We start from the raw sequence: 19,542 nt of genomic DNA on the forward strand, positions 1-19,542 counted from the left end.
GATACTCTCTATCATGTCTTTAGGGTATTTTTAAGATTTCGTACTGTCATCACAAGCTGTTGCCTTTCACCTTCAACTTCTGCAAATCTGAGGCTTATCTCAGTATATCTTTGTTGCATTTCTTTCAGTTCAGCTTCCATAGCCTTGCTATTCTCTTTCAGCAACATCATCTCATTTAACATTTCAGTTAAGTTGTCTTGATTGTAGCTGTTTGATGCAGCTTTCTCCTCTCTTTTTTGCGAAGGGGTTATGTGGGTGCTGCGTAGAAGGCATTGCTTTTAGTAATTGACGATTTTATAGTTGTCTAGTTATTTTTTACTTTATGTAGTTCTTATCTATGAATCAATGGAAATCAGGAGAATTGACCATATCATTGAAACAATTTAAGTTAAAGGCAATTATGATAATTGAGTAATTATAATTTACATCACAACAAAAAGGTTACCTTAATGTTTGTTCATTGTGGATACTGTGAGCACTCTCTCTTTTTAGGTTATGCTTGACATTCTCTTCCTGCATTTTACAAAAAAAAAAAAAAAACCATAGTTAGCAAAGTCATAGTAGGATTCCAATTTTACTCTCTGTTCACTGAATTTAAAATATTTAGCATGCGACGTTGACTCATATAATTGTAAGATTTCTCGTTCAACCTTTGTTGAACTTATATAATAGGCTAGATTCTAAGAAAGAAGAAAATGAATTATATAAAATAGTCAAGAGAAAATATAAGAAATATGAAGACTTAGATCAGGTTAGATGCACTGTAATCGAAGATACTAAGAATTTTGTTAAGGATGAATACATCAAGAAAAATTAAAAGATAAATTCTTAAATGAAAGCTTTATGCAAAAAACTTTATGGATGAGTATATGAGTAATCAGATGTATCATAGATTTATCAAAAAAAGTTAACTTGTGTTTGCTCTAAATAAGATGCATAAATATAAAGCTTTGTTTTTTGATAAGATAATATTGATATTTGGAATGTTGTTGGTGATATAGTAGTGGTTGGTCAACAAATAATTTCAATGAAAGATTTTGGTACCAATATTTAAGGAAAAAGAAGATTTTTAAAATTTTGGTGGAATCAAAACTTATGAGTCATATAATTAAGTCATGCTAGAAGCTAATAGAATATAAGCATGGAAAACAATTACTTTTTGAAGAATCAATTAAGTTTCATGCCAAAAAATTTCACTATGAGAGCAATTTTTTATGATAAGATAATTAATGAAGATGTATAAGGAGCAGTGAAAAATCATCATACGATTTTTATTAAGTTTGAGACATCTTATGAGCAAGTAACATAAGAACTAATATGGCATGCAATTTGGAAAAAAGGTGCATGTCAAGGGTATTTGAAATTATTAATGATATGTTTGGTGGATAATTGACTAATATTAGAAGGTGATGTGATAAAAAAATTCTCTAATTATTGCTGGATTATAGAATATATAAAAACTAAGCCTGTATCTTTTTGTATTGGTTATGGGGGTGCCCACTAACAATATTGATAATAAGATGCTTTGGTACACTTTTTTAAGATGGTGATTTAATCGATGAGACTTTTGTTGTGCTAAGCATAATGTTAGAATAATGGATAAATGGTTTATAATATAAAAGAGTTATGTTTAGTATAATAAAGATTGAGTACATGATTTTTAATATAAGTACATATGGTATTACCAACTATCTATTAATATTAACAAAAGATAAAATTATAATTAGGCCTGATACATTTAAGTATTTTTGAGCTATTATAGAAGAATGGGGATATAACTTCTAGTGGTAAAATTGGGCGGTGAAAATATAAAGAAGTCACAGGAGTACTATGCAATAAAAGAATATCATGAAGCCATAAAGGTTAATTTTTTAAAAAATGCAATCAGGCTAGCTGGTGTATGAATTTAGGTGTTGGATAGTAAAAAAGTCACCTGTGAAATTAGTGCATCTAAAAGCAGAATGTTAATTTAGATGTATTGCAAAACAAAGAATAGATTGAGGTTTGATTGTTTTAGAGGCACAACTGTAGTAGTATTGATTGAAGATAAGCTTGTGTGAAGGCAATGAAAAATAAGCTTTAATACTTTTGCTCATATACAACCCATAATATGGATATATAAAATTATTACACCAAATATAACATGGATATAATTTGCGCAAAACATTTGATGGAATGGATTGTTCATCTCTTGCAGCACTTATCAAGAATTAATGGAGAATGATGATTTATAAGGTCGATCCTAAATAGAGGAAATAAGGTTTATGATAGTTTCTGATTCAATTTCTACGTCAAAATGTATGAGTAAATGCATATTCCATTATTAATGGATGTGTTTCAATTCTCCTATTAAAAATGCAAGAACTACAAACCATAAAAAGTTTGTTTGATACTTAACCTACAGAGTTGAACATTAGAAATATAGTGGATCTTAGTCCTGAAATAAAGTTCTTATGTTGTGGTTCAAAAAAATTGAAAATATGTTTGCTATATTGTGGGATACTTTGGCAATTTCTTGATAGATATTTTATAACTATCTTCAATTCTAGAGAGTTTCAAAGGTGCTCTTGAACCTTCATTAACATGGTTATGAGCTCTTGCTTTGCAATTTCTTATAAAAAAATAAGACCTAAAGATTATTTGGTTAGCTGGTATTTGGATGGCAAAGAAAGTTAAACATCAAGCACAATCGGTCTCTCATGGTTTTAACAGATCAGGTTGAGCACGCACAAAAGTGGCTTGGTTAGGAATTAGTTTTTTTATTGTAGTAAGTGCGGTTGCTGATAGCAGTACACTCACACGCACACCTAAAACTGACTAGTGGAATTATTGTTTGTTCATCTCAATGAGCCTGGTTTGTTTTGGGATCGTATTTGATCCAATAATGTACCATCTAATCCTCTTTCCCAGCTGAAGATGGAAGGAATGGGGAAGCGAAGTCAAATCATAATATATACTTATTCTGTTACTTCGCTCTTCTGATGATAGATAAATATTTACATTTGAATTCATATGCACTTTGGTGCTGGTTAGCTACATTATACTTCTTTAATATACCTTTTCTATGGCATGATATCTCCTGCAACATCTATGTAAAAAATAGGTCAAGGATCAATAAGTATTTTTTTTTTGTTCTCTCTTTTATAGTATCTATAGGAATGCATGCAAGAAAAATGTCCTTGAAATTGGGCTTGGATTTCAAGCCTTGCTTGAAAGATGAGTTTCATAACTTTCATTGTTTTCTTTTTGTATTTTATTTTTATAAATTATAATCGTTTGAGAAATATATTGAATGTACTTTAGCATGATAGAAGGAAATATTGTCATAATCAATGTTACCTTCCTTCCATTAACTTGTAAGATTGAAGAGATGATGCTAAATTTGTGAAAAAATAGAGACCATCATTATTCTACTTTATCATATGCTTGTACCTGCTTTTTGCATTGACAAACTTTCTTCTCCAATTCTTCAATCCTATGGTTTAGATTCTTCTCTTCTTGTAGAAACGAGGTTCTTGTTTCCTCTAGCTCACTGTTCTTAAACAACAGACTTGCCTGTCAGGCAGAAAAACCAAGATAATTTTAAGCACATTGAATACAACTATAAGATTATGCTGCTTATTATAGTCATAGAATTTTCAACAGTACCTCGAGAAGTTTAATTTTCTGATGTAAAATTGTAACTTCTTTGGAGCCTTGGGATGTTGAGTCAGGTTTATAAGTTTTTTTACTTTCAATTGCTATCTTCACGTTAGCTTTTGAATTTGCAGAGCTTGTTCTTTCCTTGAGCTTTTTCTCAAGACTTGTAATTTTCTCATCCCTTTTCCTCAGGTCACTTTGTAAGTGAAAGGTCTGTTTCCTTAAATTTTCGGTTTCCATCTCATCCTCAACTAATAGATTGTTTGAGACTTGGGACCTTTCTCTAAGCATCGCAACGTCAGCGTTTAGATTTTTTATTATTATATCCTTGTCTTTCAGCAATTGCTGCAGTTTTTGTAGATCTTTCTCTGATTCTGTGGCTTTGCCCTTCATTGAAGACAGTTCGCTGTCAAGCATCTCTTTTTCCAAGCTTCTCTCGTGTAATTTTGTCTCAATTTCTTTATTGGACATCTTTAACTGTTCCATCTCTGTTGCTAATCTTTGGTTCTGTCCCATCCATTCAGAAAGTTGAACTTTCTCGGCTGATAGCTTTTTGACCTTGGTTTCTAGCATTAGAATTTCTTCTGTCAGGGCTTTTAGTTTTATTTCCTCAGATTTCTTTTGATTGTCATTCTCCTCAGACTTTGCTTTGAGGTTCTTGAGCAACCTTTCAATTTCTTTTGTTCTGGAATCTACGGAGTCTGATAGTTCCATGAGTTTCACGTCATATCCATGCTGCAACATAGTGAAATCTTCTTTAGTTTGCTCTAGCAGATTTTCTAGATGACATTTCTGCGATTGCATTTCATTAGCTTCAGCCAGAGCTTGAATAGCTATCTTCTCATTTATGTGAAATGTAGATGACATTTCTCTTGCAAGTGTTATAAATTCCTCTTGAAGTTTCTCAGCAATGTTTACATTATTTGATATAGTCAACTGTAGTCTCTCCTCAGCTTGTGTGGCTCTCTTCTCTTCCTGAAGCTTTGCTTTCATGATGTCTTCTAGATTAGCTTCATATGCTCTAGATTGTTCTTGAAGCTCTTTTTTCAAGGTTTTGACTTGGTCTTCAAGGTAATTGGCAGTAATTAAATGCTCGGAGTTGTCATGTCCCATATTATCTTGTGGTTGTGCTTGCTCAAGCTTTGAATATAGATTATTGTTTTCTTGTTTGGGATTCTCATGGTCCAAGTCAAGCTTCTTCATTTTCATTTGCATGTCTTCTTGCTGTGTCTTGTAAATATATATCTCGCTATTCAGATCCTCCATTTTCTCTTCCAGTGAGTAAGCTGCTTTATCCCTTTTGACCAAGAAATCCAATTTATACTGTTCATCATCACCATCTGAAGTAGTGTCAAATAGCTCTTCACATTCGCTAACCTGCAGATGTGAGTTTCTTTCATTGAAGTTTATTTCTGAAATATTATTTTCTGTAAGTCGTTTGATTGAGATTTCGGTACAGTTTATACAAGAAGTTTCTCTATTTTCCTGTTCCAGCAGTTCCTCCAGATCTTGTACTGCAAGAATCAACTCAGAGTTAGCTTCCTGCGTTTTGTGCAGCTGCAAACGAAGATTTGCATTTATGCTTCTTTCATACTGCAGCTCTTGTTTGATTTCTTCAATATCCAAGGGGGTTTTACTGCGAGGATGCAACTTATTTGGATCATCTTCATTATCAGCCTTCCTTTGTGATGCTTTATGTTCTTCACATTCTCTTTTAAGTGCGTCTCTCTCTCCTTGTAGGCTATTCAATTTTCTTAGTAGTATCTTCCAACGGTTGCTCTCCATTGTGTGGAGATTCTGTAATTCTGACTCTGATAATTCCAGTTCCTGTGTCTGTGCTATAGATTGATTTCTATATTTCTCTATCTGGGCACTCGTTTCATACGTTCTTCCTTCTAGCTTTTCACTTATGTAGCTTTTATTTGAATTAGCCATGTCCCCATCAGGAGCTGAGCTGCCATGCCAGTCTTTCGCTGATTTTTGATGATCACGGTATTCCATTATCAAATAATCTAAAATTGTTTTTTCCTTTTCAAATGATCCATTGTTGCTCAGGAGTTTCTTTGAGGTGCTCGAGTCATTAGAAGTATTCGGGCTTACGGAGTTGTTATCTTTTGGTCTATGTTGTCCTGAGCTATCAGAGCTCGATGTTGATATGCTGCTGGAGCTGTTAGACTTTTCAATATGTCCACGAGATTCAGGTTGAAGAAAAACTGTCCTTTTGGATGGGAATATCTTTTTTTGACTGTTGGTTGCCGATGATCCATGCTGCCAGATGATTAGGATAAAAGTAAATCATTGGCTCTGTATGCTAGTAGATGTCAGTTGTGATAAGAATGCAGAATATTATTGTGGGATGGAGTTGCTTATTACATTGCTGTCCATTTTGTTTCAAATAATTGCTGCAGTTGTGGTGCCAAAGCAATAAGAAATAAAATTCAAACAAGTTAAAGCTAGAGATTAAATATGCCCTTCTAAGTTCTAATGATCCATACTCAACTTCACAACATAATAAAATCATACTATGATGTCAAATAGATTTGGAAATTTTGATATGGAGTTGGTAGGGTATTTCAAAGTTATGCAAAGATATTTGGATTTTCCTATGGGATCAAATTCACTATGCTTTCTGATTTATGCTATCATGATCAAAAGCAAAGAGATTGTCATGAATTGATCAACAAACACCTTAATATGGTTTTATTACCATCAAACTTTCCTTCGAACTTGTTACTAAATGTTAATTCTTAAGGGATTTTTACATACATAACACTTAAAACTATTGAAAATACATATTTAACACCTAAACTTATATATTTACTAATATACCACATAAAATCCCTCTTTTAATCAATTCTAACATTCCGTTTAAACCTTCCATCAAAAATAACTATCAGCGATTGTGTTTCCCGTTAATGGCATCCTTTCACAGTGAATACAAGTATCCCATCGCTTCAATGGAGTGGTAGAATAGAAGGAAAATAGAGCTCACATTTCTCAATACTGCTGCTCCTCTGTATTCTTCCCACTTATTTGATTCATGCTTATTTTTTATCGACTGCTCCAGCAAAATTGCATCTGTGAGTTTTTCAGATCCTCTGATCACATAAAATGATAGATAAATGTACATTTGAGCAGGACAACTGGTTCATAAAAGTCCAATTAAGGTGCAAAGCAGCCTCTTACCTTACCTCTAGATCTGCATGCATTTTCTGAATTGTTACCTACCATTTTTAACAAAAATCAATACTATAAGGATAGAAGTTCTTTCCTTCTATTTACCAAAAAAAATTCAAATGTTTGGTTTATTAATTTTGTAATCATATAAGTTAAATACTCACATGCAGGATTACTCCGGATTTTGCTGGCTTGAGTGGAAGAGAAACATAGGCAGGTTTAATAACATCAAAATAATCTGATAAATTGATACCGACTTCTCCAACAACTGCAGCTGCCTCTGATCCCTGTTCAGAGGATTTGTAGAAATGTGGTTAGAACATCAATAAAAAATTTTGAAGATGATAAAAAAAAGTGTAATATTTGATTTTGTCATTACATACATTTGCCGACACAACAAAATTGTAAAGCTTGTCATGGATTCTTCCTGTTCTCGAGTCTTGAAAGAGTTTCACAGTTTCATAAATTGGGTTCCTCCAATAACAGTTTCCTCCAATCACCAGAACCTTATCTGTTTTCATTGTTGCTTTTCCAATATCCATAGGAACTAGAGACACCATCATAATCTCCCATCCTGGATGATCAACCTGCAGAAAAGTATAAAATGAGATGAGTTCCTATAGTTCATGATATAAATTCGAATCAGAAATCACATGCATTTTTCTTTCTCTTCACATCATTATTTCTTTCTTGCTTCTCCCCTGACAAAATACAGTTCTGGGAATCAGCTGGGAATTCCGAGTATAAAGATAGAATACCTGGGTTACATGAAATTGCAGTTTGAACACAGTTCTGATCTTGTTCCTTGTTTCCTTGTGCATTGTGGTTTGCTCTTTGCTTCCTATTGTTTCTTTTGTGCTGAAACTTTCTTTTCACCTTCCATGGAATAATTTTTGCCTGGGAAGTACTTTAGTCCTCCATGGAAAGGTTCATCACACTCCACCATGGAGTTCCCATCAAGAAGAAGAAGAAGAAGAATTGGGAATGGAAATGCGGGCACTCTATATGGAAACGGCAGCCAGAGAAGGAAACCGAAGTAAGAAGAATGCATTCATTTGTTTACTTCATTTTTGGCGTGGGGTTTAAAGGAGAGTTATAACAGGCGGCAAAAAAGAAGCTTATCTTCAATAAATGTAATGCAAAGAGGAAAGAGAATCTAAAGTTACATGTTAGATGGTGCTTGCTGGTGGATCATGTGATCATCAAATTGCGAGGGCAAGAAGGAATTAATTTTACAGACATTTCTTTACTGAAAGGCTGAAATGAGTTATTATTATTTTCTTTCAGGAAAAAAGCTGACTCTCAATCAACACTATTCTTATCTTGCTAGTTCAGGATTGCTTATATATAAATCTGAGAAATCCGCATGAGCTACCTCACATATAAAATACATTTGCAGTTTGCGTCAACGTCAAAGTTCTCAGTAAAGAGGTGTCAATTTCGGATCACGGGTCGGGTTCGTGTCAAATCCGAAATTAACCCGGCACTATTCGGGTCAATCCGAATATGACACTTCAGGTCCGGTCAACACGACATGACCCGAAAGACCTATGGCCGACTGAAAACTACTAGTTTTCGGGTCCAAAAATGAGTCAATCTCCACTTTTTGGGTCTAAAACGGGTCAATCTTGAGTTTCCGGGTCAAAATGAATTTTTTCGGGTCAAATATGGGTTAATTTCAGGTCAAAGGGTCAACCCGAACCCGACCTGATTTTTTGAAATGGGTCGAATTGTTGAATTCGAACCCGACTCGTTTTGAGTTCAAGTTGACCATAACCCAAAAATTTTGGATCGGGTTCGAATCAGATTTTCGGGTCGTGTCAAAAAGTCCTAAACAAATCATTTTTTTTTTTTGGAACGGGGGTATCAGCTCGCTGCCATGTTAGCTTGTGATGTGCGGTGAGCCTACTAGCAACCAGCCCTATAGGTGTGGGACCCACAATTATTTTCTCCCCCAAAGAGGTCGTGCCGTATGAGAGGGGATTCGAACTCGGATGGGGGGTTTCCAACCAAGCTCGCCCACCAACCCACCTAAGCGCGGTGGGGTAAAAAATCAAAAATTTCACTCCTTTATGAGAGCTATTATAGCTTAGAAAATTTTTTTATTTGTTATGGTAACGGTGTGGGGGACCAGTTGGTGGGTTATGCGATCAACACTTCATCTTGGAAACTGGTTGTCGATTATTGCGCTCACTCGCTTTGCAAGAAGCTTGCTTTCTACTCATCAGTATTAAATTCGATGACAGAAACTTACACCACAAGCCTATTGTGAAACATCATTGTCCTTGTCCTTCAAAAATACATATATGGAGATTTTATTATAATAAATATTTAAATCTCTCACTTTTATAATAAATGAGAAAGTTGGAGTTTAAGCTCTAACTAGATTATTTAATCGTGCTCAAGCTAGAGGTGGCTTGAGCTTGATTCTATTTGCTTACAACCCTACTCCTACCTAATAAACCTTGACCATATCAGCATTCTAATGTCCTAAAAGGATAGGCTAATGTTCAGTGTTTTTTATTTTTTTTATTGTTTTATTTAAGTCAATCAAAAATTTGTTTATATCAAATAAATAAGTAAATAAAACTAATCATCTTATAAAATTTCACATGCAAAAAGGAAGGTACGAATGAGGGAAAGTGATATTTTTGTGATTAATTTAACAAAACAAATGATTAATACATGCCATATCTAGAACTTTATTAACACAAGTATAATTACCCTGCAAGTTTTATTTAGTCAGTGATGGTTAATTATCTTGTGAGGCTGATGATTATGGGGACATATATATAAATATAATTGAGAGGGATGGATATTTGTGTAATTATCATTTATCTTTTGCTGTTATCATCCAACTCACAAATTCTCTTAAAATCATAAAATTAGTGGCACGTGTGTTAATGAAGACAGGAAATCTTTATCATTTATGTAATAAAAAAAATTTCTTGCGTGCTAATTTACGTCTTAGATGGGCTAACCATTTGCTCTTAATCTCTGAGCACATTCCAAATAAACAATAAATTTAATTATTTTTTATAAACAATTATCTTGAAACTTAATTCACACCAAACATTCTTTACTTGCCTTGAAAGCAGCTCATCCTGAAAGTCAGAGATATTTTTCTTAGCACTGTAGTTCAAAATGCTAATCAAAATCTCATCAGCTCAAAGGATGAGAAGCCTCTCCAGAATTCAGATATTTTCTTCATTCACCTTATTAAGTATTAGGATACATAAAATTTCTTTTGGGACGGCTTTCTTCATTGCTTTTAAAAACAATTTTATAATTTAAAAATTAAATTTTTATACTAAAAATTATTTTAAGTAGAGCAGTCCCAAACGTAACCAAAATTAGACAATATGTTAAACCTTTGAGGCATATACCAATCTCTGTTAAATTTTGTGATAGATTTGATTTGAGCTTTTAGAATGAGAGATGAAGTACGATCAAAAGTTTTCTTTTATATATATATATATTGGAGGGGCATTTAGGTTAATTACGATAAACTCAAACATACATCAGGTTAGGGGGCGTCAATTTCGGATCATAGGTTGGGTTCATGTTGAACACAAAACTAACCCGGCACTATTCATACCCGAACAAGCATGACCAAATTTTGCAAACTGGCCAGGTTTTTGGACTCGAACCAGGCCCGCTTCAAATCGGGTCAACCCTACACAACCCGAATGACCTAGGGCCGACAGAAAATTACAAGTTTTTAGGTCAAAAAATGTGTCAATTTCCAATTTCAGTGTAAAAAACGGGTCAATATCAAATTTTCAGGTCAAAAAAGGGTTTTGGGTAAAAAATGGGTCAATTTCAGGTTTCTGGGTCAACTGGAACTCGACCTGATTTTTGAAATGTGTCAAGTTGTTGAACCCGAACCGTTTCGGGTCCAGGTTGACCAAACCCGGAATTTTCGGGTCGGACTCGTGTCGGATTTTCAGATCATATCAAATATTGACACCCCTACATAAAATGGCTAAAAATGCGTAATACTTAAATTCAAGACATCCTAGTTGATATACAATGCTCCCAACCAACTGATCATGATGACCTGCATGTTTTATCTTTTTCTAGTTTGACATTATAATTTCAATTTCATCTTAAATGAGTCATCTTATAAAAAAAGGAGTTGAAACAAATTACCTTTAGTTTGATTTGATCTTAAGCTTGAACCAAATCAGCTCTAAATCTAATCTCTAAGAGTCCTAACCATCAGCAATGAACCACTCCACTATTGATGCTTCCCCTTTTCCCTATTTTTTTTAAAAATATCTTCTAAGTATTTTACGATGAAGCAGAAAACTGTAGCTTAGCAGGTATTGGGAAAAAATGGCAAAGAATATTCTAGCTATTATTATTATTATTATTTTTGTGTACCATTAATCTTAAAAATTAAAAAATATATATAATTTATTTCGATCGTAATTTGATCAAGATTTGGGTTGCTTAGGTAGTTACAATTCAACTCAATTCTTATAAAAATTCTATGAATAGTATGATTTAATATAAATAAATAATATTAAATTTTCCTTTTTGATGCATGAATTTAATCATAAAAAATTCAGGCAGTAGCTAGGAATTCTTTAATATTATTCGGGAGAACCAAATCAACGTATACTCAGGTTAGAAATTCACACCACCTTGTTAAGCATTAGTTTCGAGCCTATTTGGGATAATTTTTTTGCTGTTTTATTTTTATTATAAATTTATTTGGCTGCTGCTCGTCTGTACGTGTTGCTTTCTCACTATTTTTCATAAATTTTTGTGATAGAAAATTATTTTTTACAACTTGAATAATAAAATTACTTTTTCCATAGTAACTTTATAAAATATTACAGCAATCCCAAATAGATCTTTAGTGTCTTTATGAAGTTTATTTAATTGCATTCTCAACCTTTTCTATTATTATTATTATTATTATTATTATTTTTCCAAAAAGTTGTTTCTTGTTAAATAAAAGGAGAGGTTACAAGTCCATATAAAATCATAAGCTCTCTAAAAATACAGCAGTTAAAGAGAAAACCTATGAGCTTTTGATTCCAACTAATACAAAACCAAAAAGAAAACCACCAAGATGGCCCCAAAAAAGCAACCAGAAAGAACACAACAACTCCCCAATCAAAAAGCCACAAACGAAAAACCAAAAACACAAAAAAAGGAGGATAAAACAAACCCAAAAAAGGGCTCAGCAAAAAGCCAGAACTACCAGCATCCTTGAGACAGCGCAAGGACCATCCAAGAGAGTGGGAAGCACCAACGGTTGCCACAAGTAAGTTGACAAGGAAGCGAGCCCCAGCCACATCATAGTCCCGCAACAACCCACCGAAAAACTGCAATAACCAAGAAAAACGAAAACAAATTATCTTCTTTTACCACCTCGATTCCAAAATTTCCCACGGTGAGCTACCCTCAGAGGTCTATCTGGAACCATCTTAGACTCATTTTCAGTATCTGAATAGGATTCAAAATCAGAAACATCCTCAGAAGAAATATTCAACCAGTCACAATGAGACCTAACAGCCATTCCGGACTTACTACCCAACACATTATGGGATTCCATTAAATTCACAGGCACATTAACCAAATTATGAGAATTAACCAACATTCCATGTACCTCCGTATTAGCAACCTGTTCCCCCACTAAAGGGACAAAATCCTTAACATTTAACTGGATCCGATCAGCAACAGCAGGTGACACATTTTGAAACGACCCACCACCCACGGCAGGAAATGACGCATCAATAACAGGATTAGAAACCAACCTCTCGCAAATATCCGACATCTGAATTTCATTCGGAATACCCTCAATCACAGCCGATTGACCAATTTCAACACACGAAGGAACAAAAGTCAAAGCATTTGGGGACAGCGAAATATCAGCCGCAACCGAAACACCAGTTTCAAGCATAACATTACCATCCCTAATGTTATCCAAAATTACATCAACCGGTGGATTAAAAACCAACTCCCTACCATGAGCAACAACAAGCACATCCGACCCATTCTCATTCGACTCAAGCATAACATTATCATTCAAAACCCCTGCAGCTACAGGCACAGTCGACACAGGCACTTCGCAATGAGCAATCACAGGTTTTGAAGCTTTAAGATTTGGATGTAAAATAGGGCAAGACTCCTTAGAATGACCTAAAGAAATACAATGTATACAGAAACTAGGGATATAATCGAAGATAACAGACTGAACATACCCCGAATCCACAGATCCAACCCAGACCTTATCCGCAGGTTTTTTGGTAACATCCATCTCAACCAATATGCGAGCCATGGACGGATTCAAACCAGAAGTCGTAGCCAAATCCGATTTGAGAGGCCGACCGAAAAGAGAACCTAAACCGAAGAGGATCCTAGGAGAAAATAAATGGGGCCTAAGAAGGGGGAAAGAAACCCAAATAGGCACAATCGGAGAATCTATCTCAACATCCAAATGGGGCGTCCATTTCACCACTTTCATATAGCAATTTTGAACAAAATAAGATCTATGAGAAAAAATTCTGCAATAATCAAAATCATTCACCAGTTTTATCAAAACGTTCCTGTTGTTAAGCACAGTAACTGAAAATTCCCCAATCAACTTTAAACTAAAGCAAGATTTCTGAATGGCATCGACAGAGGGTCTCCGTCCCGGAAACCGACCAACCAATGAGAATTCAAAAGGCTTAGCAAGCGACCTAACCTCTTCCTCGGAAATTAACAACGCCGGCAAGCCATGATGAGAAGAAAAACTCAGTTCAAGGAAAGCAGAGGAAGAAATACCAGAAACCGCATCTTTAAAAGAAATAGGAGCCGTAGTCCCACTCAGGAAACCAGGATCGCGAAGCCGTGAAGACGCCATACACAAAAACAGGCGAAAAGAGGAAAAGGAAACGCTCACAAAACGAAGGAGCCGAAGAAGCGGCGGAAGCGTCGGAACCCTAGCAGAGCAAAAATCCCCTTGTCACTACATCTCCTGTTTTATATGAGCATGATAATGTTACGAATTAGCTTAATTTGTCTTGAAATAAAAAAAAAAAAGATGCTTAATTTTCCTTAAACAAAAGTATTTAATTGACTTAAACGATTCAATGTATTTAGTTTGAATCTATACGATTGATTTGTTTTGAGTAATTTTATTTTATCATATGTTAAAGTAGGTGTCAAAACGGGTTTCAAGTTGAACCCGAGTTAACCCGAGTCTAAGTCTAAATTGTTCAACCCAAACTACACCATTTATCTCATAATAAAACTATGATTGTTCAAAACGGTTCATATTGAAAGGATTGGGATAAGGATTTCGGTGGTATTGTTTATTTTGGTATGGCTGTTTATAAGACTTTGGAGCTTATTGATTGGGTTTTAGAAGTTCAAGGCATGTTTTGTGTAAAGATGGTCGAGTTTGTGGAAATCATAGCATTTGGAAGCTGGAGCAATGAAGATCCGGTTTTCTTCTTTGGCTGGAGATTCTAGCTTACATTTCATGTCTTCTTATTTGTTTAGTTGTTTTTTTTTTTTTTAGTTTTAAATTAAGCATTAATTGGTATTTGAAATATGGAGATAGAATAATGAAATTGAAGAATCTTTCTATTCCTTATTTTTTACTTAATCGGAAAATATGGGATGCTAATCAACTTTTTTTGGTTGGTTTAATTTTGGTATCCACTCCATCCCAATTGGTTTAAAATGATGAGTAGAGCATCTTATTTTCATTATGATATTTCCTATATTTTAAATATTTTTATGTTGCTTAATTTTCTATTTAATAAAACTTTCTTTTGCTCTTTTGAAAGGATTGCCTATAGTTGCTTCCAATTCTAGTTTGTAATTGTTTTTTTTAATGCAATTTGCATCTTCTCAAAAAAAAAAAAAAATCTGAACATAATCAAATAATTAATAAGTTATTCTACCTTTTTTTTTTAAGAAAAATATATTAATAACCCAAAAAAATTACAGTAGACAAACCACACCGAGTAGAAGAAAAAAGACCAAAAGACAGGGAGTACTACAAGCTAAAAGCGGGCTCAGTAAACAGTCAAAGCTTCCAGCGTCCAAGACGTCCCGCACGGACCATCCAGTATGCATAGACACACCCACGGTTGCCACCAGCAAAAAACGACCGGGACGCGAGCCCCGACCACATCATTGCCCTTAGCCTCGCGTAGCAGCAAATCGAACATTAAAGCCAAAAAATTCCAAAGGATAATCAGCATGACGAACAACAAAACGGCACGCCAAATCATCTTCTATGACGACCTCTCCCCCAAAATTTCCCCCGAGTGGCATTGGAAGAACGTTCAAGGGAAAAATCATTATCAAACTCATAAAATTCAGAATAAGCTTCCTCATCCGACGAATCAATCAACCAATTATTCTGATTCCTAATCTCCATGCCCGAAGACTTACCCACACAGTCAGCCATCACTTGTGAATCAACCTCTTTTACTGGAATCTCAACAAAACTGTTGAAAATCGGAACACCATCCTCTCTACCCAGAGACGGACACACATCCTCAATCCCACCCGGATCCACAGCAACAGACACATAACCATCAGCACCACCTTCCGCATTCTCTAGCACCTTTACAACCCCATTAGAATTCACAACACCCTGAACAAGCAAACCAGCAGAAATCTCAACATTCACAGCAACAGAATCTACCTCCGGCACCAGAGCAATTACCGAAGAATCCAAAATCACATCCTACCGAATGCACCCATCCAGCAAAACCTCAGGTACAAAAGGTATGGCATTAGGTGATAATAAAAATTCATCCGCAGCAAGAATCACACCATTACAATTACTCACACCCACTGGATCAACCAAATTACCAGGGGCAATCCCAACAGCAGGAGAACATCCCAAAGGTTCAATAGAGGGCAAAATCACCCCAACAACCTCAGAATCCTCTTCAGAAGCATTAACCAAAATTTCCTTAACACCCTTATCGCCAATCACAACACCTAAAGGAGAAGCATTTTCTTCTGAAACAACCGCAACAATAGGAAAACCAGACACAAACAGAATTACACTTATCAGAAAAATGCCCTAAACTTTTACAAACACCACAAAATTAAGGAAAATCATCTAATACCACCTCTTGAACATACCCTAACGAATCAGAGCCTAACCAAACTTGCTTAGGGTAAGTTTTAGTAATATCTAGTTCAACTAAAACACGAGCATTCGAAGGACGAGAGCCAACCGACGTAGCTTCGTCGGGGTTTTGCCAAATAACTCACCCAGCCCAAACAGGATCCTCAGAGCAAAGAAATGAGGGCGAAGGTGAGGAAAGGAGATCCAGATCATGATGATCGGCGACTCAACACCGATATCCAACGTCGGAGACCATTTCGTAAGTTTCATAAAACAATTGAAAACAAGATAAGAACGGTGGCAAAAAAACCCCACAATAATCTAAATCATTCGCCAATTTTATCAAAATGTGGGTAGAATCAAGAACAGTAACAGACACATCGCCATTCAGCTTCAAATTAAAAAAAAAATTGCGGATCGCATCGAGAGGGGGACGTTTCGACGGGAAGAAACCAACTAACGAAAACTGAAACGGTTCCGCTAAAACCCTAATTTCTTCATCGGAAACCCACAGAGCAGGAAGACCACGTAAGGTAGACGGCTTCAAATCCGGAAAAGATGAAGTAGATCCAGCAAGAGCTTGAAGAAAGGACTTAGAGTGAGAGATCCCCCCCAAAAAACCGGGATCTTTCAATTTAGTTGGCGCCATGCCGACAAGGCCGGAAAAAACGAAAGGAAAAACACTCAAAAAACCTAAAGATAAAAAAAAAAAGAAGTAGAAAAACTATCATGAGCCAGAGGAACGAATACCGCCCGCCGGAGGGGGGAAGAAAGCTTCTCGGGAAAAATCGCCACCCAAAACCCTAGCGCTCTTGATCAGTGACTAAAATGATAAAAAAATTAAACAAAAAATGATAATTATAAAAACTTTTATAAACTACAATTAATTTAAATTTGTGAATTTTCTTCTAAAATGAATATAAATATATTTTTTAAAAAATATTTTTAAAATGCTGACATGGCAGCCAATGGCGCCACGTACATCATAAATCAATCAAAGATTAGAATATATATACTGCTAGAAAATGCTGCAAGATGTGCTTAATGCCCTTTGATTTGTGTTGAAATCAATGCTTTTTATGATATTTCTAAATTTTGCTAATTTTTTAGCATAAATCTAAGAGATTCAAAGCTCATCCTGGTTTGAGATAAATTTCTTTTCCTTTTTTGAATGGTTAATACTTAATTATGGCTTCCTTTATGCAAAAAAACATTATGTAAAGTGGCTTTATATTTTTCTAGAATTTGTTATAACTAAAATAGCTAAATACATTGTTTATTCTAATACTAGATTAATGTCTTAATCAGATCTTAATGATTTGATTTTATATTTTCTTAAGATCTGAATTTAGTTTATTTTGATTAATTAGAATTGGTTAGAATTTAAACATTAGTTTTGTTGTGAATTAACTTAATTTGCCTTAAACAAATTAAAAGAATTTAATTGACTTAAACGATTCAATGTGTTTAATTTGAATCTATATGACTGATTTGTTTTGATTAATTTTATTATTTCCTACATTTTATTTTATTTAATCAATATTTCTCAGGTAACTTATTTTCTTTATTAGATGGATTTTCACACTTCACTTGATTTTTTTTTTTTTTTAGTTTTTAATTAATAAAGAGGGCTTTACACTACATTTTAAGTTTTTCATTAATAAATATTTCATCTTTTATAAAAAAACTCTAAAAAATATTGAACTACTAATGCTAGTCTCAACCAAAATATAAGAGATTAAGAATGTTTTTAAAATCAGCAATATTAAAAAAAATTCTAATTTAGCCCTTACTTTTAATATATTTCTCATGGTTTTGAGAACTGGATTGAACCAGACGGTCTGACCGTTTCATCCGTAAACTGGTCATATGGTAGGCTCGGTTCTCATCAAAAATCAGCCTAATGTCAAATCGGTTTGAACCTTCTTCATCTACTGTCCATAAAGAACCAGGTTCATTTAAGATAAAAAGCTATTATCTTATTACTTTCTTATTTTATTTTTTTTTACAATAAAAATTACTTTTAATCAAAATCATTAAACTATGATAATTATAAAAAATTATTTCCCTACTTTTAAAAGTAATAATAAACTTATAATACCTAAAATAAAATTTAAAAAAAAAAAATAATTTCCTCACAACTCTACAATTAGTTTTACAAACAATTGTTGCCACATTTAACTCCTAAAAAAATAATTAACTGTATTAAATAACAACAAATGATATAACCAGTTCATGTCACCCGTGACGTACGTGCGGCTAGCATCATCATTCGGAGAATCATCGGAAAATATTCAAACATCCAAGAAAACGAAGCAAGCCGTTTGGGTCGACGGCTAAAATTTATTAAGAGTCAACTTATAATTTAAATCTAATTAAAAAATATCATTTCTAATATTTTCTAATCAAATCCTTTTACTACCTCTATCTTTCTTAATATAGATCATATCTAATACATCTATTCTCCTAACCGAATCATCGGAAAACTGATGTTTTATATGACCAAATCATCTCAGGCAACTCTCTAAACAGTAGTGTTGCGTGTTAGAAAATACGCAGCGGTAGAGTTTGTAGATTCATGTCCGAGCGTTGTATGTAAATTTAACACACAAACAGAAAAGAGAATGTGAACACCAGAGTTTTTACGTGGAAAACCCAAAAAGGGAAAAACCACAGGGCCTCGCCCAGTTGTAAAGTTCCACTAGTGTTTTTACACATTACAAATGGCTGATTCGTCCCACAAGTTGGGATAATCAGAATACAATTTGTTTCTCCTAGGAAGTTTACAAAGTTCTGCGAATTCCCTACGTTTCCTAAAAATCCGGCAGAGTTCTGGCGTCTTCAAGCGGCAGGAAGAGCTCCGGCGGTGGTCGAGGAGGTGAGGAATCTCCTTTTCCCCTTTCTCCTCTTCTTCTCCTCTCTCTTCACTTGAGTCCCCTTTGTGTAGAATGAGATCAGGGGCGAATTGGGAGTGTTTTGAATGGACGGCTGATATCGAATCCTTTGATCATGCACCGTTCGTTGGGCATTTGAAGGCCTTAATGATGTCGGAATTCGGCGATCTTGGGCTTGTTGGATTTGTCTCGTCGATCCTTTCGATTCGAGTATAAGCTCGTCAAAATCGGAGACCGTTTAGTAACTCAAATTGTGGTTTGAAGCTTCCAACATCGCTTCGGGTCCTTGATTTGGACTCATTTGGGCTCGAATTGGGTTGAATTTGGTGTCGTTGGATTTGTATTTCTGAGACGCTCAGTTTGACTATAAGCTCGCTGAAATTGGAGTTCATATGCGATTTTTAATTTTTGAAGTTTCTGAACTGATTTTGCCTCGAGATTCGTGCCCAATCAAGATAATTTTGTGATGATGTATCAGTTGTCCCCCTATTTTCGGACGTCGAAGCTCTAGAAGTCCGAAAATATGCGTCACAGACTTTTGAGAATTTTTCCGAGTGAGTCAAAATTAATCTTGTGTATAGGAGCTCCGAAAGGTTCTGATAGTGTTGAAATCAAGTCCGGAACGTCCAAAAACGTGTCTGGGGACCCCAAAAATTTTGAATTCCGACTTGTCCGGACGAAAAACGGGCCTAGAATGGTTTGGGCAGCCGAACCGGCCGGTCCGACCGCCGCCGC

At 34.9% G+C, this 19,542-nt stretch overlaps 1 protein-coding gene across 1 annotated transcript; it reads right to left on the minus strand.

The window, feature by feature from the left end:
- Positions 1-2,066: 2,066 nt before the first annotated feature.
- On the minus strand, positions 2,067-6,973 carry LOC110099991 (putative leucine-rich repeat-containing protein DDB_G0290503). The gene is made up of 3 exons (XM_028700819.1): positions 6,632-6,973; positions 3,649-5,907; positions 2,067-3,555 (listed from the first exon to the last, which is right to left on the minus strand). Exons 1-3 carry the CDS (start codon positions 6,767-6,769, stop codon positions 3,406-3,408), a joined length of 2,547 nt encoding a protein of 848 aa, XP_028556652.1. The 5' UTR covers positions 6,770-6,973; the 3' UTR covers positions 2,067-3,405.
- Positions 6,974-19,542: the final 12,569 nt, after the last annotated feature.

The sequence above is a fragment of the Dendrobium catenatum genome, unplaced genomic scaffold (genome assembly GCF_001605985.2).
Source record: "Dendrobium catenatum unplaced genomic scaffold, ASM160598v2 fragScaff_scaffold_1595, whole genome shotgun sequence".
In the NCBI taxonomy this organism is placed as follows: Eukaryota; Viridiplantae; Streptophyta; class Magnoliopsida; order Asparagales; family Orchidaceae; genus Dendrobium; species Dendrobium catenatum.